Here is a 25,622-nt window from a genome sequence, read left to right on the forward strand (position 1 = left end):
TAAACAGGAGTTTACTCATGGGTAGGAATACACCGACCACACATAATCAGGCCCTTTTACTCTGGATTGCTGAACTTTTACGGTCAACAGTTTGTCCTTCCCATGCAATCTCTTCTCAGTACTTCCGTGAATTAATTTGGTGTTTTCCAGATCTTTTTACTATACAACAAAAAGAACCAGTCATAAATGATGCAGTGAGTTTTGGAAGTGCACCATAAATCGCCATTTTTAATTGGGTAATTTCAATGGGATATTTGGTGGCATTTGTGAAGGATTGATATTTTGTGTTTAAAATGTGAAATGGTATAACCCTGCGTCAATGGGCAAAAAAATTTGCTGACATTTTAAAATATATGTATTTATTCTCTTGTTGCTTGTTATGAAAAGAAATTTTCCATGAAATGGCTTTGCTTTCTCAAGCACACCTGGTGCATATTCCCACATTTGCTACACTAGCTCCTTGTTTAATAATTTGTATGTTTAGAAGTGTAACTTAGTGTGGGTAAGGCACTGAACATATACTTGAAAAGTGACAACACTATGACATTGTGGGTACACCTAATATTTTAAGGACACGGCCTTAAAACTACCTTGGAAAATCTCCTAATTGTAACTTTGATCGATCATGGCTTCAGTTTTCTGTGCGTAAATGTTACATCAGGAAACTGGAATGTGGAAGCAATGCTTCCTAATTTTGTTTTCAGTGTTCTGGTGTGGTGCATGGAAGTCACATTACTTTGAAGAAGCTAGCTAGTCTTCTCATTGCTTCAGAAGAACCTCTCAGAAAGACTGTGTTTCTCGTGGATGCTAGCTGGTGGTTGGAGAGGGATTTCGACTGCTATGGGGAATGTAGGGGATGGACATATCATTTTTGCAGTACTTAATTACATTTTGTGGCGAGAACAAATCTATTCTTTAACCAATTTGGACTAATATACGACCTCACGGCTGAGGAAAAAGAGACTCTTAAGAATAATATAGGGGCATATTATCAAGAAAGGGCGTAACATTATCGCCGCTTTTATCGGCAGGAATCTGCCGATAAAGCAGCGATAATGGGCTTGATAATATGCTCAATGGAATTCCAATCGAAGCCCATGTTAGACGTGAAGACATCTAACATGGGCTTCGATTGGAATTCCATAGAGCATATTATCAAGCCCATTATCGCCGCTTTATCGGCAGTTTCCTGCCGATAAAAGCGACGATAATGTAACGCCCTTTCTTGATAATATGCCCCTTGGATCTCATGTTTTCTGACTGAAAGATTGAACTTTCAGGTACTAAGTGCAATTTGAATGTGAAATCTTAATTTGTACTACCGAATTTCATTGAATACGAAGATTTGAGCTACAGTTAGCGAAGAATAACACTAGTGAGAAGGCATATGTCTCACTTTATTTCACAAAGCACAGACTTTCAAAAAATAGGAGATTCTTTTAAATGTGTTGGATACACTGATAAATATAGTTCCCTTACAGCCAGAGTAAGCTGCTCAAGTATATTTATATATTCCTTCTTACAGGTAAAAAGCTACATGAAGATACTGACTGCTGTTCTCCCATTCCACTTTCCCCTTGGCTTTTTCAGAGATGGAGCTAGCATTTTGATTTCTTCTCGAGGGCATTGAGTATAGAGGAAAATATTATTCCATCCACCCCAGCAATTAATAGGATTGTGACAATATCCCTCTTGAGTCAGATGCAAAACCTGAAATGTCTTTCAAAAAGATACACTGCTTCAGATGAGGTGCGGCCTGTCATGAGGGATGGAGGAGTCTCGCTCCCCTCCCTTTTGCAAGCATTATGAGTGTCTGTCAGGCTGACCAATGGTCAGCTTGACAGACCGTCATTCTGTTCGAGTCAGTCAGACAGGCGCTTTGAATGCGCTAATGGACAGTAAACTGGAAGCTTGAAGATTTGACAGATTTAAGGATGTGACCTCCTCAGTCCAGCAAAGCCATCTGAGATCCTCCCCCTCATGATGATAGCATCAAACCTGAGCACTTTAGGTTTAGGCCTTTAATTGCCCAGGACTCACTGTTTATCAGGGATGCCTTGTCACACAATGGTGTGGGGTCAGCAACTATCACTGACCCCATCCCACTCTGTGACGAGTTAGAGAAGGTCATCCTCTCACTGGCTTACCCATGACAAGGTCTGCCAACAAGAGGAGGTGGCAGGATCTTCTCACAGTCCCTTCCTTATCTGAAGCCTTCAGAAACCACTAAGGCCTTTCTGCTGGTCCCTTCCGCCCCCCAAAGTCACAGCTGTGGCCCCGTTAGTGCATGCTTTTTGAATGTTGTATGTATCATTGTAAGACCAAGCAGCCTTTGGTGTGGTCTTCTCCAAACCTTTTGCCTTCATCCCTCCTGTTTTCCGAACCTATTTTTGTTAGATGTTAGGACTCAGTATACATTAGCACTGCTGACCAGTGCTAGAGAATTCAGTATTTTCCATTCTCCAACTTTCCAATTCAGCCTTATCCTTTCTTAATCTTTCTCTGAGCCAAAGTAAGGTATCTAGTTCATTCAAGGAGGCTGTAGTGGGATCCATCCAAAAGAAGGTCAGCAAGGATCTGCTCGCTTTGAAAAATTACCACCCCATTTCCCTGCTACCCTTCTTGGCACAGGTACTGGAGGCACATGTGTCACAAAGCCTTTGTTCTATTTTGGAGAAGTCCAAATTCCTCTATCCCTGTCAGGCAGGCTTGCGCCCAACTCATCCCACAGAATAAGTCATTTTCTCAGTTATAGATGACATGCGTAGAGAATGTGACAAGGGATTTATCCAGGCTCTGGTTCTCCTCGACCTCTTGGCAACCTTTGACATGGTCAACCATAGTCTCCTGGTGGACCGTATCAAAGACCCAGGGTTGCTAGGCCTGGTGCGCGACTAGATCACCTCCTTTTTAAAGGGCCGATCTCAATCAACCCATTTGACCCCGTTTAAATCACCCAAGGTCCAATTCGACTGTGGGTTATCTCAAGGTTATTCCCTTTCTCCACATCTCTACAACTTATTCATACGTCCCTTAGTTCTTGCCTTCAAAAATATGAACTTTCCAATCTACAGCTATGCAGATGACTCTTTAGTATTGACATCTCCCCTGAGTCAAAGAAAATGTTTCAAAATACAATGCTCTTCATCCGTGACTGGATGAACAGAAATCATCTTCAACTAAACTTAGACCAAACGGAAATTGACATCACCTTGAATATTGGAATGTGCCATTATGGCCTCCCAAGATGGGAACCCTTCCATCTCTCAAGAAATCTGTAAAACATCTTGGGGTCCTTATTGATGACGAACTATCAGTGAAGCCCCAACTCGGACCGTGATCTCTTCCTGCTTCTTACTACTCCACAGAAATAGGAAAATTGCAAGGTTCTTACTTCAGAGGCCCTCATCCAGGTTGTAATTGCTCTGGTTCTTTCCAGAATAGACTACTCCAACTCCCTCTAAGTGCCTCCTTAAGTTTCTTCTTCGCAGTCTTCAAATTGTTGAGAAAGAGGCAGCCCATTTAATATTTTGACGACATATATACTGCCATTTTACCCCCTTAAGGAAAGATCTCCTCTGGCTGTCTGTGGAACAAAGGACTATCTTTAAAACAGGATGCATTATTTTTAAAACTCTTGATAGAAAATGTCCTATTTTCAGTACATCTTGAATCCAGAAATACATCCCCAAATGAACATTGAGCTCCTCTCTCATGAGCTACCTGTCAGTACCAAAGTTCGAAAAGAAGAGAATGGGCGGCTCCAGATTTTCAGTCATTGCCCCCCCCCCCCACTCTCGCAGCTGGAACTCCTCTCCTCTCGAGATCAGAACAGCCACAAGCTACATGAAATTTAGACAATCCCTTAACATTTGGTTAATCAGACAGGTATAACGTTAGTGTCTCTCTCAGCATTGTGATTAGCTCTCCCTTGCTCTAGCACCAAGGAAACTGCTTGATGCATGTGTATAACATAACATGACATAACATACAAAACACAACACAACATAACTTGCTTTTGCCCTCTCTCTAAAACATGGTAAAATTGGCCTTGTGGGAAATTGGGTTACTGGTTGAGGGGGTTGAAACCCTACTCAAGCAGCAGCCACAATCCTTGTCAGGGTGAGGCACAAGCAACCCCCAAATTAACATGTGCTTGACCCTCTGGTGGATTGGCACAGAGCAGTCAGGCTTAAATTAGAGGTGCTGATTAAGTATATATATGAGTTCAAACAGTAAGAAAGTGAAAACACAACACAAGAAAAATCTCAAAGTAGAACTAGAGAAATGCAAAATTAAAGATATGATGCGTCCGACTTCTATGCGGCCGTGATTCATCGTGTTCTTGAACGCGTGTTCCGACCTTTTAAGGCGGCCACTGTTCGTGGTAAGAAGAAATCTCCACTTGGATCAATGCTGTCGGATGCTCAGGCGGTCCCCGCTTCCGTAACTTTTGTTAAATGTCTCTTGGAAAAGGCCTCGTAATTTATTGCTAATGTGTGTTCTGACCCTTTGCGGCAACGCTTTTTTCACCTATCTGCTAAAGCCCAGCGGACTGACTCGGACCCGTGTCAAGACCTCTCTAAGCGGCAAGCCTTTCCATCTTTTGCATTCCTGGATAAGTTTCTTCTCTGCTGTTTTGGTTTTATTTAACGCCGACCACTCTCTGGCGGCTCCTCCTTTGATTAACGGAGTTATTAACCCTCTACCATAAGCAGTGCTCTTCTTTCTCTTGGAGCCTGTGAGCCCATAATTCACTATGAAGTTTTTCTAAACTGTGTTGACAATTTCTGCCACAGCTTTTTGCCCCCTTCCTCTGTGCGTTTGTCCTGATGAAGACCCCAGCCTAAGGTGCCCATCGTTTACCTAGATCCAGAGGGGTTGAAACGTCGACGATCTTCCACCTTGCCCATCAATTAACCATACTGCTATATTGATTTAGATGGTTTTATTTTTGGTGGCTTTTTTCCAATTGAATGTAAAAATAACATTTATATGTTGAATGTGGCTGTATTTGGAAGCCAACACGCATTGATATTTGTGTACAATTTGGGTCTATTAGACCAGTGTTATGTCACTTATCCTTCCCTGAACCTACACTATTCCATTCACCACCCTTTCCCTTCCTGGGGCACTGTATGTGTTTTTTGGTCCTCCATTAAATTGTGGAACCTTTTTGATTACTTATATTAAATTATGAATCATGGATTGCTTTCAGACTCTATGTGATTAATTAACATTGAATCTTTAAATTTACCATAATACTGTCTGTCGTATATTGGTCTATGCATTCTTTTTTTCCTTTGATCGTTCTTACACTGGGACCACCTATTTATGTACCATAGTGCAGTAGATGGGCAGGGCAATGCCTTGTGGTGGCGCTCCCTGTGAGCAGTGGATGCTGTAGTGCCAAGGGCTGGGCTGACAGAACTATGTACTGGCGGGTTGTGCGAGTGACAAGATTTTGGCACCAATGGGCCTGTTCGCAGTTGGGAAGAGCCCAAACACCTTACTTCAGCCTCTCTGAGACAACACCAAGGGTCCAGGACCTGAGGAGTACCACTTGGGGGTCAGGGGCTTACTCCAGAAGGATACAGGTGCTGGTTCAGGTCTTTGGAAGCCTGTAAGGTCGCTGTGGCTCTGAACAGGAGGACAGCAGCCTAGCCCTTGGAGTCACTATGGAAGTCCTGGGTTCAGGTGCAGGTCCACATCCCTCTGAGGACGGCAGCAGTACAGCAATCCAGCAAGTCAACAGTCCAGCAAGGCAGTTGTCCAACAGGGCAGCGGTACTTTCAGCAGCACAGCAGTACTACTTCACGGCTGAGTCTCCACAGGTTCAGAAGTGTACTGAAGCGTTGGTGTTTGATGGCAAGTATTTATACCAGATGCTTCCTTTGAAGTGTGAGAACATTCTAGAGGTTTCCCTTTGAAGTAGACAGGTTTTCTGCCTCCCTGCCTTGGCTCCAGACTAACTATGGGACGGCATGCAGCCATTTGTGTGATGTCAGAATACACCCTATTCAAGTGTAACTGCACACTGCCCTCTGGGCTGTTCAGGCCCTACAATCGGGGTGACTTGAATGTATTGAAAAGGAAGATTTGTGCCTGGCAAAAGGTGTATTTTGCTAGGGCGATTTGACAGTTTTAAACTGCCCACATAGGCTGCAGTGACAGGCCTGAGACATGATTAAAGGACTACTTAAGTGGCTGCCACGACCAATGCCACAGGCCCACTAGTAGCACCTAACCTTAACTTGATCACAGATGCATCCCAGTAGGCAGACAGTGCCACCATGGCCAATGGTGATGTGGCCCATTCCACGCCTTGGTTTGGACTTCTGTCCCCATTTCAAAGAAAACTCTGCCCGTAAGGACAGTAATCAACAGATGTCACTGATAGCTTTCAATGTCAAGAGCCAGGCCCCTGGCAACCCAGGTTTCTCTGTGGTTTCTCAAAGGAGGAGTAACAGCCCAGGGTGTAATGCACCCTATTTCCACTCTCCTTCCCACTAGTTCAGGTGTGTGTCGTGTACTGCACGCACTCTGCAGCCCCAAATCACACGCAGGACACAGGTGAGTGGAATCACATTCTTTTATTCTTCTTTTCCGTACAGCTCGTTACACACACCCATCCCTGTCCTCGTCCTCGTCTTTACTGTCCACTTCCTGTCCCCCCTGACCGGATGTGGTGTCCGGTGACCTGGTCACCCCCCTCATGACCCACAGGGTCCTAGTGTCCTCGTTCCTCTTCATCAGGTCACTACATCTCCCCCCTTGTTGCGAACAAATAAATGTTCATGGTGCTATTCTCCTGCTCATTGTCGTTGTGAAAAGGAGAGGACATAGAGAGAGAGAGAGAGAGAGAGAGAGAGAGAGAGAGAGAGAGAGAGAGAGAGAGAGAGTGTCAGTCTCGTCGACCCTTCTCCCCAGTCTTTGTTTCCTACTTTTTCCTACGTATTCTCTTTGTCCCCTTGCACTCTTTCCTTGGTCGTCTTTTCCTGCCATCATCCTTTCTTCTGCCTTTCTGTTGTCCTCCGTCTGCTCTTTTTCTGTCAGCCTCTCTTCGTGTTGATTGTTGTTCTCCGCCCTCCGCGTTGCTTCTTGCTCCTCTCTTTCTACGGCCGCCCTTTGTTGTCTTTTTTTTTCCGCTCATTCTTTTTCCTTCTCTTTCTCTTTTTCTGGTTCCTACCTCTTCTCTTCGCTTGCTATCGGCATGTTCTTTCTCTTTTTCATATGTCATCGTTATGAGGCCATCGTTTTAGCGGTGCTGTTGCTCATCAGGCATGGTCCAGGGGCATCGCCTTTAAGAACATGAATGTCCTCCTTCTTTACTTTGTCCTCGTACCTCAGTTCCTCTGTGAATTTTCCCAAGTTCGTTACCTCTTTCTTTGCCCCCCAGGTGAACACTTTTACCTTGGACGCTCTCAGTGTCGGCCTTACTTCCATTTTCTCGTACTCTGATACACACATGACGTTGCATGTTGCACCACTGTCCAATATAAAGTCTGCTTCGTGCGCTCCTACTCTTATCTTTGCATTGTCTGTCTTTCCTCGGATGCTTTTGTCTGCTGGCTCTGTGTGCACTTCCGACATATGGTATAATCTTTCCGCTTTCTCTGCTTCCTCTTCTTCGCTCGACCCTCGTGACAGACTTCTCCTTTCGTTGTCGACATACCTGACGTGTCTTGTTGTCGACTCCTGTTGTCTTCCCGTTCTTTCCTTGTCGCCTCTGACTTGTGCGCCATGGCACATACTGGCGTAGTGATTTCTTCCACCACATCTTCTGCACGTCTGGCCAAACGCTGGGCATGCGCCTCTGTGAGGAAATCCCATTCCGCACTGGAAACATGTTCCTTCGTGTGGTCTCCTTTCCTTTTGTTCCCTCAAGTCATTCTTCCATCGGCCTGGGCGATCTCTGTTTGTCGTGAAGTGTGCGTTTTCTATTTCAACGCTCTTCCCTCTTTCCATTTCCTTGGCATGTTCCGTTGCTCTCGCCTCTGCTCTTGCTAGTGACAGGATGTTCTCCAATGACGTCGGTTCCTTGAGTATTCTTGCCCTGAATTCTGTGTCGCGACAGCCTTCTATGAGCCTCAACCTTATTGCTTGCTCGTTATCGAATTTGTCGAACTCACAATGTGTCACCAATTTTCTCAACCTTGTCGCGAAGTCATCTAGTGTTTCGCCTGCTCGTTGACACGCAACGGTAAATGTATATCGTTCGAAGTCAATGTTTCATTGTGGGTCGAATTTAGCTGTTAGGCATTTCTTTAGTTGTTCATACGTTTTTGTTTCTTCGGTAGGCAGTGTCACCAGAAGTTCTTCGACGTCATCCCCTGCTAAGTTCAGCAGTAGCCCTCGTTTCTTCCCGTCTGCTACATCTGTATCTTCTACGTATCTTTCAAACCGTCTTATCCACTTCTCCCACCTATTCCTGCCTGTGGCTCCGATAAGTTGAACGGTAGTGGGCTCCTGTATTGTGTGCTGGGCTTTGGATCTGCCATTCTTGCCTTTTCTTCTTCCGTTATTCTCCTTTTCTTTTAGCCTTTTCTAGGCTTTCCTTGTCCTTTTCTCGTCTATTTCTTCTTCTTTACTTTATACTGTATTTTGACCTTTTCTACTTCCTTTTCTCCTGTGTCCCTTTTCTTTCCCCTCTTTTTTTTTTTCTTTTAGCCTTTTCTAGGCTTTCCTTGTCCTTTTATCTTGTCTCTCTTTTGTGTCCCCTTTTTCTTCTTCTTCCTTTGTTCTTCTCCTTTTCTTTTAGCCTTTTCTAGGCTTTCCTTGTCCTTTTATCTTGTCTCTCTTTTGTGTCCCCTTTTTCTTCTTCTTCCTTTGTTCTTCTCCTTTTCTTTTAGCCTTTTCTAGGCTTTCCTTGTCCTTTTCTTGTCTATTTATGTCTTTGCCTGTCTTCGTAATGGCTGCTCTGTTGATTTCTATGGCCTTTCTGTTTCTTGTCCTTTTCTCTAAGATGGCCGCTCTCTTCTCGCGAGATTTCGCTATCGAAATCTCGCTTGCCTGACTCCAAAATGGCCGCTTCCCCGATCTCGCCTCCTATTGGCCCTGCCGCCTGATCCCAAGATGGCCGCCGAGACTCTCGCGAGAGCTCGCGCCTCACTTTCGAGATCTTCGCGCTTACCGCAGTTTAGTTGTTGTTCCTCTGAGGCGGTCGGGTGGGCTCCGATGTCGCTTTTTCCTTTCGTCTTCCCGCAGTTTGGCTGTTCTTCCTCGGAGGCGGTCGGGTGGGCTCCGATGTCGCTTTTCTTTTCGTCTTCCTGCGCATCCAGCATTGGCACCTTGTTCCTCTTGATGGCGTGGCTTTTCCTCTTCCACGTCGGCTCGTCTCTCACCTTCGTCGCCAGTTGTCGTGTACTGCACGCACTCTGCAGCCCCAAATCACACGCAGGACACAGGTGAGTGGAATCACATTCTTTTATTCTTCTTTTCCGTACAGCTCGTTACACACACCCATCCCTGTCCTCGTCCTTGTCTTTACTGTCCACTTCCTGTCCCCCCTGACCGGATGTGGTGTCCGGTGACCTGGTCACCCCCCTCATGACCCACAGGGTCCTAGTGTCCTCGTTCCTCTCCGTCAGGTCACTACAGTGTGATATCCAGAGACTTGCCACTCAGCCTAAGGTCTGTACCCTGAGGCTGAACAGGTGCCTGGCAAGCACCACCACCTTCAAGGGTAGCACAAACTGTCAGTGTCTTACCAAGGTTAGTCTTGGGATGCTCTGCTCTCAAAACCGGTAACTCCTGATATACTGGTCCTCCCACTGTGGACTGTTTCGTCCTCCTGTCCCTCCATCTTGGCCTGGGAGCAGTTGTCACAAAAACCAGGGATTTGAGGGTTCCCTGGGTAGCAGCCCCTCCCAGCTTGCCTTAAGCCGGTGGGAAATCATTCCCCAGAATGCAGTCTATGGGAACCTAGGAACTAACTATGACCCTTCTCTGAATTACCTTCCCATCCCATTCCTAGGCTACCAGGCCCAAGGACACACCTGTAGGCCTGGGTTATACTGAAAACCTGGCTGGTGTACTGCCCTGGAGCAACCAACATTCCACTCCCATAGGAGTGGCTGGCCCCTGTTCCCATCAGGGCAGTAACAGGGACTCCATTTACCTAGACCTGGTGGAACTGATGACTCGCACCCTCAGGGATCACCAGTTTACCATCTGAGTTCACCCTCCAACTAAAGGAGCAGAGGGCATGATATACCTCTTGCCCCTGGGGACTACTTACCCCTAAGGCCATATGGATCACTGCTGTAGAGATCCCACCAGTGGGTGTTTTCGTAGGACAGACATAATCCCCTGCTTGTGTCCTAGCTGAGAACAATCAAAGCAGCGGGGTTGTGAATATCGCACCCTGGCCACCGCCCACCAGAGCCTTCTCCCTGTTTCTCAGAAGGGGCATGGGGAACCTTTCATCCCCCTTTACTCCGGGACTCGTTTGGGTCACTTTTAATCTCCCCCTCACTCTGCTGGGGGAATCTAAACTACCCTTCTTGGGGTCACTCCCAGGTACCTGCTTGTGGACACTGGTGCTGAGCCAGTGGCTTTCCTCCTTAGCAAGTTCCCTGAGACCAGTGAGCTTACTATCAACCAGATGTTGGCACAGATCTGCAATACAAAGGCTAAACATGTGCTATCTTGCAATCAGGTTTTACAGCCCCTGGTATTTATGTCACTGCTCTTCACCTAACCATCCAGTGCCTTGCAAAAAAGAATCCACACAATCCACTCAGGACTGAAGGGCCAGCTTCTGCTTGTCCCTAAACGTCTGCCTGCACTTTCCAGGGATGAGGCCATATTTCCTGACAAGTGTTTCCTTCATTGGGGGATATCTAATCCTGTCCCCCTTGTCTAGGGCCAGCGGGGTGTTCCTCCCTTCACTAGGGCTTTGCTTCTAAAGGCTAGCCCCCTAATCCTACGCAGGGTTCATATGCATCTGTAAAAATACCTCTTAAGCTTCAAACCACTTGTCAATATCATCCGCCAGACCCTTAGGGATGTGTACCCTCCTGTTTCCAGAGGGTACTGTGGGTAGGCTGTCACCAACTTAAAAGTACATGTTCCACCTTTTAAATATGCCTCACCCTGCCAACCTGGCTGCCCAGGGCCTACCCTAGGGGTGATATATATATAAAAAAAGGAAGATGTGGGCTTGACAAAACTTTTATTTTGCCAGGTTGAAATGGTACTTTAAAATTGTACACACAGGCTGTAACGTCAGGTCCGACACATGTTTAAAGGGCTACTTAAGTGGGTGGAACAATAAGTGCTGCAGGCTCACTAATAGCATTTAACATACATGTAGCACCACTTTACTATGGACTTCTAAATAAATTACATATGCCAATTGAGTGTAAGCCAATTCTACCATGTTTAAAGGAAAGAGCACAAGCACTTTATCACTGGTTAGCAGTGGTAAAGTGAATAGAGTCCTAAAACCCAACAAAAACGGTACAGAGGGTGAAGGCAAAAGACTTTAGCATGACCCTGCAGAAAGAGCCATGTCTAACAGGACTACATCTGTTTGGCATATTTAATTTACCTATAAGTCCTTAGTAAAGTGGTACAACATGTACCCAGGGCATGTAAATTAAATGTCACTATTGAGCTGCATGCTTAAGTAGCTTTGCCTTTTAAAACATGTCTCAAGCCTGCCGTTGTAACCAGTCTGCAGTTTTAAACTGCCTATTCAGCCTGGAAAAATAAACCTTTGTCTAGGTCTAAACTGTTCCTTTTCAATACATACAGGTCATCCCTAAGGTAGGCCCTAAACAGCCCATAGGGCAGAGTGCAGTGTATTTAAAAGGTTGGACATGTACTTTTAGGTTTTATATGTCCTGATCATGAATTCTCCAAAATTAATTTTTTCACTATCTTGAGGCCTACTTCTCCCATGGATAAGATTGAGTTAACATATTACATTTAATAAGTGCTAACTTGTGTTTAAGAATGGAAAAAAATATCACGGTTGGTTACAAAGGAATTGTAATTTTAAATCCTCTTTAATGTTAAAGTGAGATTTTAAGTCACAATTCTGAAGTTGTCACTTTTAGAACATTGGCATTTTCTTGTCCTAACTATTTGGATTCTGCAGCCTTTGTCCTGGGTTACAATCATGTAAACATCTGGAGTTGACCTTTGTGTATTCCTCCCAGACATTGAGACAAAGGGTAGGGTAGATGTAGGAAGGATAAGGCATCTTGCTAGGGGTGGAGCTGTTTCCTGCCCAACCCACATTTCAAAAGAGATGCTTCCAGCATACTCAAAAAACTTGACAACTGTCTTTTTTTACCCTAGACCTCTTGGAGCCTGGTCGGGAAGGGGGAAAATTCCAGGACCAGATGGTAGAAATACCTAGAAGTGTCTCCCACTTCAAAGGCTGTCACAGATATAAAGAGTGGACCTCCAGAGCCACTCTTCAGTATATTCCTGGACCTTTGAAGGACAATCAGAAGGCCTGCTTTGTACTTCAGAGGACTGCCAAACTGCTTGAGGCCTGCTTTGAACCTCAGAGGACTGTCCTGCTGCTACGAGAGGTCTGCCCTGCTGCTATCAGAGGACTGCCTATACCCTCAGAGGACTGCCCTTCTGCTTGAGGCTGGCCTTGCTACATGAACTCAGGACTAGCAGACTGACTCCAAGGGTTAGTTGGATGCTGTATCTTGAGGTATATATGCGTATTACATTCTGTTTCCTTTTAATGTTGCAAATATTACAATGTTGTAGAATATGCGGTCACCTAGCAAGTGGTCACCTAGCAACTGTTGAGATTCTATGAATTCCTGTTGGAGCTGTTGGTGGAGTTGGTCCTGCTGACTCTGCTGTCCATGTAGCCAAATAAATCACATCCGTCTACCTGGTTACTACAATATTATGGCGACGAGGATGGGATCCGAACCCACGCGGAAACAACAGTCCCAACAATTTGAACCATACACCTGGACCCTGCATAAAGTGAGCCCTACCCTCAAAGGGGCACCCACCCCGTTGTGGACCCTTGGAAGTGATGCTTAAGGTGCCCAAATAGTCAAACACCCTAAGCTTGGAATATAGAAAATGTCCACTAAAATGTGGCCTGATAACCAACAGAAGACCAGGATCTAGCTGCTTACTGATCTGGCCAAAGTGCATCACCAGTCGGGTTGACTTTGCAGTAGCTCCCACTACAGTCTTCTCCACAGCAGTAAATCCTTTTCAGCAGCGCCTCTCAGAACGGGGTATCCGGTCTTGTTGAGCTCTCTTCGGCTAGAGCCTGCAGCTTTGTCCCACTCGAGATTTTGGCCTTCCATAAAAGTAACAAAGTCCAAGCGTAGAAATCTTCACAACTACTTCATCCAGCTGCTCCCTGACAATGAGGAGAGGAAGTGTCCTTACCGGTAGAGCGGTCGACCTTAACGCTGGCGAACCGGGTTTGCATCTTGGCAGGGACCCTCAACATCCTGTGATTCTGGGCAAATCATCTAATCTTCCTGTGCCTAACAAAAATGTAATATGTCTGTCTGTAACATAACTGGTGTTCATGTAAAGAGCTCTGATACCTTCTGGTCTAGTTCGTGCTATATAAAACTCCCCCCCCCCCCAAATGATGTCTCCAGCAAGAATATCGCTGGTCCAAAGGGAAGCCAAGACCTGGCCCAATCTACTTTGTGTATCTGAAATGCACTGCATGGCGGTCAGCCATAACTTTCGACTTTGCCCCTGTCTTGCTTGACTAAGTGCCCGAGGGTGGCTATTTGAAATTTTAGGTGCTAGTTTTATACTAAAAACTTTGAAAATTCATAACTCCGGTTCTACCGACTGGAATTTTCTCACTTTAGTGTCAAATTATTTATTAAAATGTTCTGTATCATTCCTGTGTTGTGTTTTCACATTATTACTCTTTGTGTGCTGCATAAATACCTTACACATTGCCTCTAAGTTAAGACTGACTGCTTATGTGCCAGGCTACCCATGGATTAAGTACAGGTGAACTGGCTTTTTGTGGTTATGTTATGTTATGTTATGTTAATAACATTTATTAGGCGCAACAGCTGCCCCAGCAAAGGGGCGTCCTGGCGCCAGATCATGTACACAACACAACAGATCAGGGCTGAAAAAAGGGAAGATCAGACAACAGGGGAAAACAAATGGGTTTTAATGGCCCGTCTAAAAAGAGTCAGACTATTAAGGGCACGAATGTGCACCGGAAGAGAATTCCACAGATCAGCCGCCAGAACACGGAAGGAACGTCCTCCCATCCTGCTCAGCCTGAACCTAGGCTTACTCACCAAATGGAGTGATTCAGATCTGAGGGACCGCGTGGGGACGTAAGAAGAAATGAGGCCCACCAAGGCGGGGGGGGAAGAAAGCTTCAGAATCTTAAATGTCAGACAGAGAGCCTTGAATTTGATTCTCTGTCTGACCGGAAGCCAGTGAAGAGAGGTCAGAACAGTCGAAACCGAACACCGTCTAGGAATGCCGACAATGGCCCGTGCAGCAGCATTCTGCACCCTCTGCAGCCTAGTAGCCTCCGCCTGGTTGACTCCTAGCAGCAAGGCGCTCCCGTAGTCAATCCGGGAAAGGATGGAGGCCTGAACCACCAGTTGCCGAGTGGGGGGGTCGAAGAATTTGAGGACAGGTCTCAGTCCTCGCAGAATACCATAACAGGTAGCTGCTGTCTTCTTCGTGTGGCTGGTAAAGGATAGATTAGAATCCAGCCAGACCCCCAGATTTTTAACTTCGGCCGCTGGAAGGGGGGTCACCCCTAGTTCGGAAGGCCACCACTGATCTCCCCAGAGGTCCGCCTGCTTCCCTACCACCAGGACCTCGGTCTTCTTGGCATTAAGCTGTAGGCAGTTGTTACGCATCCAGCTAGCCACAGCTATAAGTCCTGCCCGGAATCTGAGCGCAGTCACCTCAGGGTCCCCACTGAGTGTCACCGCCAGCTGCGTGTCGTCGGCATACGATGTCATGGTAAGGCCAAATTGCCTGACGACAGCAGCCAGCGGCTTCACATACAGGTTGAATAAGGTGGGGCTAAGAGCAGAGCCCTGAGGGACTCCCAGTTCCAAAGGATGAAGCGAGGACTGGCCAGGTGGTATAGCTACCTTGAAAGACCGGTCTGAGAGGAAGGAGCGGAACCACTGAAGGGCCTTCCCCACAATGCCCACTTCCTCCAATCGCCGCAACAGAATGTCATGAGACACCGTGTCGAACGCGGCGCTCAGATCTAACAATAAGAGCGCCGCAGTCTGCCCCGCATCCAGCACCGACCGCAAATGCTCGATCATAAAGAGCAAAGCAGTTTCAGTGCTGTGTTGAGCACGAAACCCATTTTGGCTCTCGTCAAGAATGTTATTGCGAGAGAGGTGAGCAGACAGAATAGAATTCACGTGCGCCTCAGTGACCTTGGCGGTCCAAGGTAAGAGGGAGATGGGCCGATAGTTCTCCGGGAGCAAGGGGTCAGAGTTGGTTTTCTTCAAAATAGGGCTGACCACAGCTTGCTTCCAGGAAGACGGCACCATGCCCTCACTGAGGGAGAGATTGATCAAGTCCAAAATGGGCTCCCGACAGAGAGGCGGGAGGCGGGCGAAGAGCTCCGGCTTCAGAGGGTCTAAGGGGGAGCCCGATTTAATTTTGAGGCTCAGCGTGTTAAATACCCCGTTAGACATGGCCGGCAAGGTGGACAGAGTTTCGGACACCGAGATCTTCACATCATTCAGAGTATCCCCAGGATCAGATGGAATAAAAGCACGGTAGATTTTCTGCACCTTCTCTACGAAAAAGTCTGCCAGGTTTTCGCAGTGCGAGTCCGTGCATATTACTTGCGAGGTGGCCCGTTTCCCCATCAAGTCCTTAAGTACTTTAAAGATTAACTTAGAGGGGTTAGGGCCATTGGAAAACTCAGCTGCATAATATGTGGCCCGGGTTTGACAAATAGCTCTATGGTAGATCTTAAGCTGATCTTAAGCTGGTTCACCTTGATGAGGATCGTGGTTGCTGCTTGAGAAGGATTCACACCATCTCAACCAAAAAAAACAATATTCCCCAATTGGGAATATATGAATCTTTGTGTATCTATGTGTGCATGCTGTGAATAGGCGTGTGTGTATGTGTTTGTGAATCATGGGTGTATGTGTGCATGCCTGTCAAAGGATGGACCTCAGTGAATGTGCATACGGCTAAGTGAAGTGAGTACGTGTGTTGGTTTGTAAGTGAATGGGTAGAAGTGAATGTGCCCCCCCCCACTGCTCAGCCACATTACATGCCACCACTGTATCAGGTGGTTACAATGTGTCCCTCTCTGGTCTCATCTAACTGCTTGAAGGCTTCGCAAAGCTGCAGTACCTCAATTCCTTACTAGATGTTCCTCTCTTGTTAGATGTAACTGCTTCAAATGCCCTTCACAAAGTTAAGGAGTGTGGCTGAACAAATAATCTTGCACACTCATTTTTAGGGTGTTAATGATTTCTACGTGTTGTCTGTAGGAAAAATACATATTGTAAAGCTAGTCTGTGATGCCGATTCAATACTGCAGTTTTCAATACATTTGTGTTATTGAAGTAAGTGATGACACCTTACAAACCATAAATACTAGCAGTCATTGGTAAATTCAAATGCCCTAAGATTTCTAACCTGTGGGTGGGAGAGGAAGATACTATTATTTTAGTAGGCTGTTTACATGTTTACAAACAAGCAAAATGCAGCCACTCAAAGTGAAGGTATCTAATGGCTGGAGTGGGATGCCATATTGGTCTATACTGTTTCTCGTGGTGCCAGGAGGCTAAATTGGAGTGGTATTGGAGCCGTCCAAAAGATAAATGATATCATTATTTTTGGAATATGCTCCAAGCATCTCCAACCCTATTGCTAGTGGGTTAAGGAATGATGCCCAAAATGTACAGTGTTAATAAACCCTTCTACTTGAGCACAATATAATTGCAGCATCAGTTAGGGAACAGGCTCTTAAATATTTTCTCTAAAAAGCAGCTCAAATGTGCAACCTTCAGTATTTCAAAGGAAGTTAACTTAAAAGCAGGTTATGAAATATCTCAAATACCATGTTTCAGCTTGCATTGCATGTTTGAATGCAATTTTTATTGAAGTGGTATTACTTTGTCGAACAAACCACAACAATTATTATTAAAACATAAAACATTAATCTAAAAAATGTATAGAAGTAAATTTAATGAAAAATTGTGATCACAGTCCTAACAATACTATGGCATACTTAAATGCAGTCTCTTATTAGAGGAATTAACAACACATGTTAATGAATTAACATCATTAACCCGATCTTACATACAGTTTATGCACAGATTTCTTAATGGTTTCAATTGAGGTCAAGTGTGAAATACATGCAGAATAGCTCCAATACCAATACCAAAAGGTGAGAAACACAAGACCACTGGTGATCTATGTCACTCATCAGTGATTGATGAAAGAAAGAGTTCCCCAAGCAGACATTGCAAAAACATTCTCCTGTTTTCAGATTCGAGACCCACTTACAAAATGAAATTGGTTTTGCCATGGAAAGCTAGCTCCAAAATAATACATGAGATTCCACAATATGGGACCATGTTCTTTAAGCGCACTGAAGGGGACCATTGATTCCCGAGTAAAGATTTAAACCCTCCTCTTGGGCATGACTAGTGGGCCTCTTTCAGCACCCACTTCTCAGCTTTAACTGTTAGAGCTCAGCTTAGTGCCAGCACGTATATGGGACAACAACTGTCTTCTCCTGCTTGTGGATATTAAACTAGAGCAACACTGGGCCATGAACGTAGATATTGGCTGTGCAAAGACTCAACTCAAACCTCAAGCGTTGCTTGTGAATCGAATTTCTAAAACTGAACGATTCAGGCCACCAGGGTATTAAGATTGTTCCTTTCTGAGGCCACCATATAGGGTCTCTGTAAGTTGACCCAATACATAGACCAATGCGGCTTTCCATCTAACCATACTCCTACTGCCTACTTTCTAAAGCTTGATACTATCAACTCAGACCTTTCAATCATGACTTCATTCAATCATAACTAGGAGGAGAAACCTACATCCTGTTTTACATGAATCCAAGCTGAACAAAATAATTTGCACAATATAGTTCAGTTAAGCTCTTCCTGCTCAACCTAGGTGGATGGTTAGCAATATATGTTGGTCCATCATCAAGATCCTCAATACACAGATTGAAGAGTAGCGATGCAAGGGTAGAAACCACTTGACTCCACCTCACCCCGTGTGCTGCTACATTCAAGAAACACTAATCTCCATTTGCCCAGAAGCTCATTCATCTTGATACACTATCTGGACTCCTTTTTGTAATAGCACCAGAAGATCCATGCCACATTTACATCTATGAAGTATCAACATAGGGAAGACCCTTCTTTCTTACATCCAGCAATGGCTAGCCAGTGATATACACAGCTAATCCTTAATGTGAAAGGGCACACATTGTGGAAGCTGGTTTGTGCTTTCAAGCCTCCATTAATGTGTTTGCAGGAATGAACATATTCATGAGCATTAGGGGAGTTGTGTGAAACCGGGAAGGGTCTCATATGTTTCAAGGAATCATGCTACGTCTTTGTTAGGCAGAACCTTTGTTAATCATCCACTTGTTTTATACGTAAACCAGTCCTTTATACTTTAAGGCCTGGCATGTGGCTCATTATTGAAAAACTCTGTCTGTTGTGCCGAAGAGGTGTGGGGGTTTTAGGCACACGCTGTACTGTAAGGCCAGATGGTCCCACACTGTTCACCCTGCTGGACTAAGTGGACTGCTGAGAGGGTTCAGAGCCAGTGCTGGATGGGAAGCCCAAACAAAGTCACACAAGATGTCAGGGTTGATACACACACCTTGTATGTGAGTTTACATCATGCATAGCTAAATTGATTGCTTGGACTCCATTCAGCTAACCAGCCTAGTTACTTTGCATCAGTTTAATTAGGAACATGGAGTCCCACCTGGACCAGTCAACATTGTTTTGTTATATATTAAATATAGAACATTAGTGAAATCCCTCTAAATATTTTGAATGGTGTGAAGATGAGTCTTTATTCATACTATCAACTGAATATATGTAAGCAACATTTTGCTGTGTTTTTCATCTTTATTAAGCAGCAAATGGTGCACTCCTGGAACTCAAAAGATAAAGGGGAAAAGCCACATGAAGTACTGTTTGGATACAACCTCACCGGTGCATGTGGAACCTCTTAAATTGATAAAATGTACATATTACACAGAAATAGATGTTAGTACATTCGAGTGAATGTTTAATTACATAACACCCTTCTACTTCAGACGAGTGGAGGTGCGTCCAACAACTTTGTCAAAATCTTACCTTCCCAGAGCTGATCTGCTTGGAGGATGGTGAGGGTAGACACAGTGGTGGTTGAGGTACTTGTTAATGTGATCTGTGCATTTCCTCTGCTGGAGATCATGTTTGTGGTTGTGTTGCTTTTCAGAAACCAGGTGACGGTCGCTCCAGATGCATTCATTTGACATTGCAGCATAAACTGTTCATGGTATTTTACTGTTGTTGGTGGTGCTGAAACAATCCCCGATACCCCTGGAAAAAAGTTCAATATCTGAGAATTAAACTGGCACCATTGAAAACTATGCACATGGTATTGCATTGGGTGGTCGATCAAGCTGTTATATACTGACCTAAACAGATTAAACGTGATACGTTGAAAACTATTTTTGTAAGCACAACATTAAAACTATTCTATAGTACACATCAGAGTAGAATAAATACATGTGTAAAGTAGCATTTTAAACTGGATAATACATACTCCATTAGGGTGAACTCTTTCCTCACGCACCAGTTTCTTTCCTCTCTTCACATTTATCTAGACACATCTTTAGCTGTTGGGCGGAACTATTTTGTGGTCACAAACATTCTGGTTCCCACAATCTGAGGGGCCAATTCACTGAACTAATCTGAGGAAAAATCCTAAATTTATGACTTTTGGTATTCACAAAAGGCATTTAGTTTAGTAGTTGTAAAGGTAGGAGTCCTAACTTTACTACTACTAAATGCCTTCTGTGAATAACACAAGTAGAAACTTTAGGCTTTTATCTCAGATTAGTTCTATGAATTGCCCTCTGAGTGTTTGGAATTTCAACATAGGTATTTCTTGAGTACAAATCCCTTTTTAGAAACCTGTAAACTTTTCTCAAACCCTAAAATTGGATATAAAATGGTTAGTGAAATGCTATTTGGAAGGGTCATGTTTGAGCTCCCCTTCCACATTTTGATTTGGAAACATATGCACCAATGGATTGTGATTGTAATTCAGATGTCAAACCCTTAACATGTTAGGGACTCCCAAATAGGGGTGATCACCTATTCACAAAGAAAAGGGATCACCTTGGATTCCGTTTCCTTTTTTGGGTTAAAGGTTACAGGGGGAGTGGCTAGAGGTCCAGCGGACCATTCCTTATTCTCGTTGAAACATAGAAAAAAAAAATGTCAGCACTGACATGCTGGTCTGCTTCCCTTCGAGGCACCTATCCTTGCGATTGTGATCAAAGGAAGTGAGTCGTAATTTACGGCCTGGGTGCAGACGCTTTTTGTAAAACCATTTTAAGTACAACTGGCTCTTAAACCATTCATACAGAGAGAAGGGCTACAAGTGAGAACTCCTCAGCTATTGTTTGTTGTGCGTGTCAAACACATGACGAGCAGCACAAACTGCCACACATGATGTATTGTGTATTTTATTTTTTCATCGGCATATGGATATTTCACAAGAAATATTTGGAGCTTGAGTCCACGTAAGGAGAGATGCATTCTTTGGTGTGGCAAAACAAACATGTATTCAGAGGACTTATTGGAGAAGAACTAACATGCCCGTAATTGTGAAGGACATCGGTATGCCACGGCTCTTTCTTTATAAGAGGGCACTTGACACCACTATCCAGGAAAAGCTGGAAGTCTGTGTCCAAATGTTGTACTCTGTGCTCTCACAGCAGGCCCTGGGAACAGGTATTTTGATTCGCCCAGGAGAAGTGGCATCTCCAGATTCCAAGCGTAGCCACATTTGCCACCTCTGCGGGCGCTGTTCAGTGGTGGAACATCCACGTGCATGAAGAGGTTCCGAAACCCATGTGTTTTCTTGCCACAGTATCCTCTACGTTATAGGAAGCACAGGAGGTAACCCATAAACCACGATGGGGAGGGTGCGTTATGTAAACAAGAACAAGTCCCAACAGGTATTATTTAAAAGACTGTTTCAATAGGAGTATGCCACAGGCATTACTAAGAACAGAACACAAGGAGTCAGAGGATTGAAAAAGGGTGGTATTATTCACCAAGGGCAAGGGGTAATGCATTTACAGTTAAGACAGCACTGTAAAGATTAGATCTTGTGACAACCCAGTGGCACTTGGTGCAAGGTGCTATATACAGTTTGAAGTGAAATGAGAAGTGCAAGTGCTTTTAAAAACAGCATAAGTGGCGCATACATGAAATTATGTACATCATTTAAAGCTTCAATTACAGAACAAGTTACAATCACTTGGAAAATAGTTTTTTTCTGGTAAAAGCTTTAAGTGTGATATGCGTCGTATGATTCAAGCTGTGTGGTCGACGGCGTTTCGATCCCCTTGGTTTAGGATCGTCATCAGGACGGGGTTGTCGATGGGTACAGTGCTGTGGACAAAGGAGGGGAGTAGTGAGCAAGGGCAATTGGCGGGCGGGGAGAGGTAGGTGAGGGGTGGGGGATTTGTATTGGACTGGATCGTATTAGATCTATCGTGAAAAAGGGACCGTGACTGTAGTGGTGGCCAGAAAGGGAAGGAGAGTGCTATTTGGGGTGACTAGTGTGGAAAAATTGGCCCGGCGAGGAGGAGACCTTTCAGTGGAATGGTGATCCACATATAAGGGAATAAACTTACAAAGTGCCAGTTGGGATGGCGAGGCTGGCGGCACACGGCTGTTAATAGCGTCAATTGCTGTAGAAAAAATATTGACGTGAGTATTAAAACGCAGGGGTGTAACAGGATAGTGCGGGACGGTCTGTGGATGTGATTACCTGGTCGCGTTCCGTCCTAGGGCTGCTCACAAAGTTGGGCAGCGTCTGGAAAAAGAGAGCGCGCATGCGGTCAGTTAGGCTGTTAGACGCTCCGTGATAGAGCAGGTGCTGACTCCTGCGTGCGATCTGGTGGTGCAGTCTCTCGGACACGCTCTTACCTGAAAACATGAAAGGCACAGAAGGCAAGCGCTCATCTGGCGTGGCTGGTCGGCAGTAAATGCGGGAGCAGACCGCGCATTCCCTGTGTCCTGGATTATGTCCAGGCTGCCGCGCGAGGGGGGGGCGGAGTGTGGGCGTGAGCCAGGGGCGGGGTTATGGAAGAACGGGGATGTGTCGCGAGGCCATTGGCAGGAGTGAGGGAAGGGGGCGGGAATGGGAAGGGCCGGGGAGGAGTGGTAGGGCGTGGGTTAAGGTTCCTATGGAAACCCAAGTAAACAGGAAGTAAAGCAGTATCAGAAAGCCGTCAAAGGCCGGCAGTCGCGTTAAAGGGGAAAATGTCAGCAATTTAATGCAAACAGTAGGTGAAAAAGCTCAAGTGGCGCTCTCGGCGTCTAAAGCATGAAAATCACATTACAATAAAGCATGTTGTGGGCCAACAGGTGCATGTGAATCATAACAATAATAATCGCATTGCAAACAAGAATAGAGCATGTTTTAACCAGAACAACAGGGTTTATTTGGTGTAAAACCGGACGGTTAATTTACAGGATGTATTAAAGGCTTGGAGAGTACGTAGAGCCAGGTCAAGGGCTTAGTCTGGACGAAGGTTCATAATGCAGAGGTCATATAATTACAATACTGGAATTGCAATACAGGGAAGTAAGTGTACTGTTTATATACCTCCGGTGACGCTCTGGACATGGATGTAGAGTCAATACGTGAATATGATCATAACAGAAAATACCGCATTGTTGAAGAATTGGATTAAAACGAATAATCTTTGAGCATATTTTAAATTTTAACAGCAACGAAGGAAGGGGTTTTGGTGTGAAACCAGGCGGTTAATTTACAGGGATGTGTTAAAGGCTTGGGAGGTACAATAAGCCAGTTGGAGTCCTGGTCGGGGCGAAGGATCATTTAAAATTGTATTACGTGAATCGCAATGATCTAATCTTTACAGTGCTGTCTTAACTGTAAATGCATTACCCCTTGCCCTTGGTGAATAATACCACCCTTTTTCAATCCTCTGACTCCTTGTGTTCTGTTCTTAGTAATGCCTGTGGCATACTCCTATTGAAACAGTCTTTTAAATAATACCTGTTGGGACTTGTTCTTGTTTACATAACGCACCCTCCCCAACGTGGTTTATGGGTTACCTCCTGTGCTTCCTATAACTATTAGGTGCAGCCTGTTCGCTGCGAGAGGAGTACCTCCGTGTACTTGATCTAATATACCTTATTTACTAAGGTACACATCTGTCCAGGACCCTCCGGCCTGCACAAGATGTCCAAGGAGTCCCTCACTTATTCAGAGGAATATATTCAATCCAGACTCACTGGGCCTTCATTATTGTCAGGCCCCCAACAATCTACATCCGCCTCCACTGCCCCCAACTCGTCCCGATTTCTTTTGGATCAACTCGAGAAACTAAAGAAAAAGCAGATCAGAACGGACCTACATGCCCGCATGCTCACGGATTACCTACGGTCTGGTGTCATCCCTCTTGGCCTTCAAATCCGGAACACCCCGGCCATTTTCACACAAGACCCAAAGTTCCGAGTCAGCTTTAGCCATCTAGCGACTACGTGCTCTCGCCACTGGATGGTCCTGGGGATTGACACAGCGATAGAACATAGCCGCCAAGAGCTCCAAGAAATTGAAGAACTAGAGAAACGTATCCTAGAAGACACAACCATCACTGACGCTAAAAACCTCCTAGAGAAAATATATAGCTCCATTGCCACCTTCAACACCTTTGAGGTCAATAAGAAGATCAATAAAATCGAGAAAGATATTAAGAACTATAAGAATGAGAACACGTATCCTTATTTGAATGAAGAATTCTATACCACACATCAGAACCAGCCAAGATCCCAAAATTGGGGCCGATACAGAAACAACCAACGCGTCACCTTCTCTGTCTCATCAAACAGCTCAGGAGACGATACCGACGCCACAACCTCTGGTCCACAGCCACTACTTCCACCCGGTTTTTTAGGACGAGGCCGAGGCCGCGGTCAACACCCACAACCACAGAATCGTCAGACAAGGGCGAAACAATACCAACCACCAGTACCAGGCAACAGACAAACTCGCAACCGGTACTACCAATGGGGCCAACCCCAATGATGGATAAAGAAACTACAAATGCTGTAACGTCCATCCCTATCTTCAACCTGTCGGACCACAACCTTACACCCACAGAAACGAAACTTCTGTCGCGTGGTCTTTCGTTCGTGCCAACGGTCAGAACCAACTTCCTGGATCTCCAGTCCAACCTTCTGAAATTTTTCAGGAGAATTCGACTAAAACACTTTTTTGCCGACAAACCAGATAACAGTGGGTTAGAGATTTCTCCATTTCGGCCACCCTCTACCTTCAACCCTCCCTCGCATCAAATGCCACCAGAAATTCTGACTTTTGAAAAACTTGTTTTAAAAGAAGTTATGGCACTCAAGACCATTCCACGTTACGTCCCCTACAACCTGCCTTGGGAAGAGAAAGAAGCACTTGCCACCTTACAAAACAACCTTGGAATAGTCATCAAACCCGCGGACAAGGGAGGTGGTATTGTTGTCCTCAATAACACTGAATACGACAGGGAGGTAGAGCGACAATTAACCAACCACGACCATTACCGTGCTCTATCCAAAGATCCCCTTGCAGACATAAGACAAAAGATTCTCTCTATTACATCTGCAGCTAGAGACAACAACGTGATCAACAAAAAAGAATTTGAGTTTTTGAACAACCCACACCCCAGGACCCCGATCCTTTATGTACTTCCCAAAATACATAAAGACGCCAGAAATCCTCCTGGACGCCCGATAGTATCGGGGTGCGGCTCCATCCTGGAACCCCTTGGCAAGTTTGTGGACTCTGTGATAAAAGAGTTTGTGCCCACAACGGACACCTACATCCGTGACACTATGGACCTGATCACCACCATTGAGGATCAACCTTTCGATATGGACAATCAAATAATGGCAAGCTTGGATATTGAGTCCCTCTACACTAACATTCCCCACTGCGAAGGACTCAACGTAATCAAAAACCTTCTGATCACCAGACCACAACCATCCAAAATTCCAACTGATTTCGTTATGGATCTCTTAAGAGTGGCCCTACAAAACAATTATTTCTTGTACAAAAACACATACTACTTGCAAATCAAGGGAGTAGCAATGGGGGCTTGCTTTGCTCCGAATTTTGCCATTCTATATGTACATGCCCTTGAAAAGTCATTGTTCCTCAACCACATCAACCCGTACCGACCCCAAATCCATCTGTGGCGTCGGTACATCGATGACATTCTATTAATCTGGAATGGCACGGCTGACTCCTTACAGCCGTGCGTTGACTGGTTAAACTCTTCCCAGGAACACCTCAAATTCACATATGAAACCAAACCCAATGACCTACCCTTCTTGGATGTC

General features: G+C 45.1%; 1 protein-coding gene across 1 annotated transcript in view; it reads right to left on the bottom strand.

Moving 5' to 3' along the window:
- The window catches only part of LOC144762237 (adhesion G-protein coupled receptor F3-like), a 405,409-nt gene that overhangs the window by 281,421 nt on the left and 98,366 nt on the right, over window positions 1-25,622 (bottom strand). The window contains exon 8 of the mRNA XM_078647381.1: window positions 19,329-19,556. Coding sequence (XP_078503507.1) covers window positions 19,329-19,556 — 228 coding nt within the window. The remainder of the gene's footprint in view (window positions 1-19,328; window positions 19,557-25,622) is intronic.

The sequence above is a fragment of the Lissotriton helveticus genome, chromosome 6, assembly GCF_964261635.1.
Source record: "Lissotriton helveticus chromosome 6, aLisHel1.1, whole genome shotgun sequence".
Classification (NCBI taxonomy): Eukaryota; Metazoa; Chordata; class Amphibia; order Caudata; family Salamandridae; genus Lissotriton; species Lissotriton helveticus.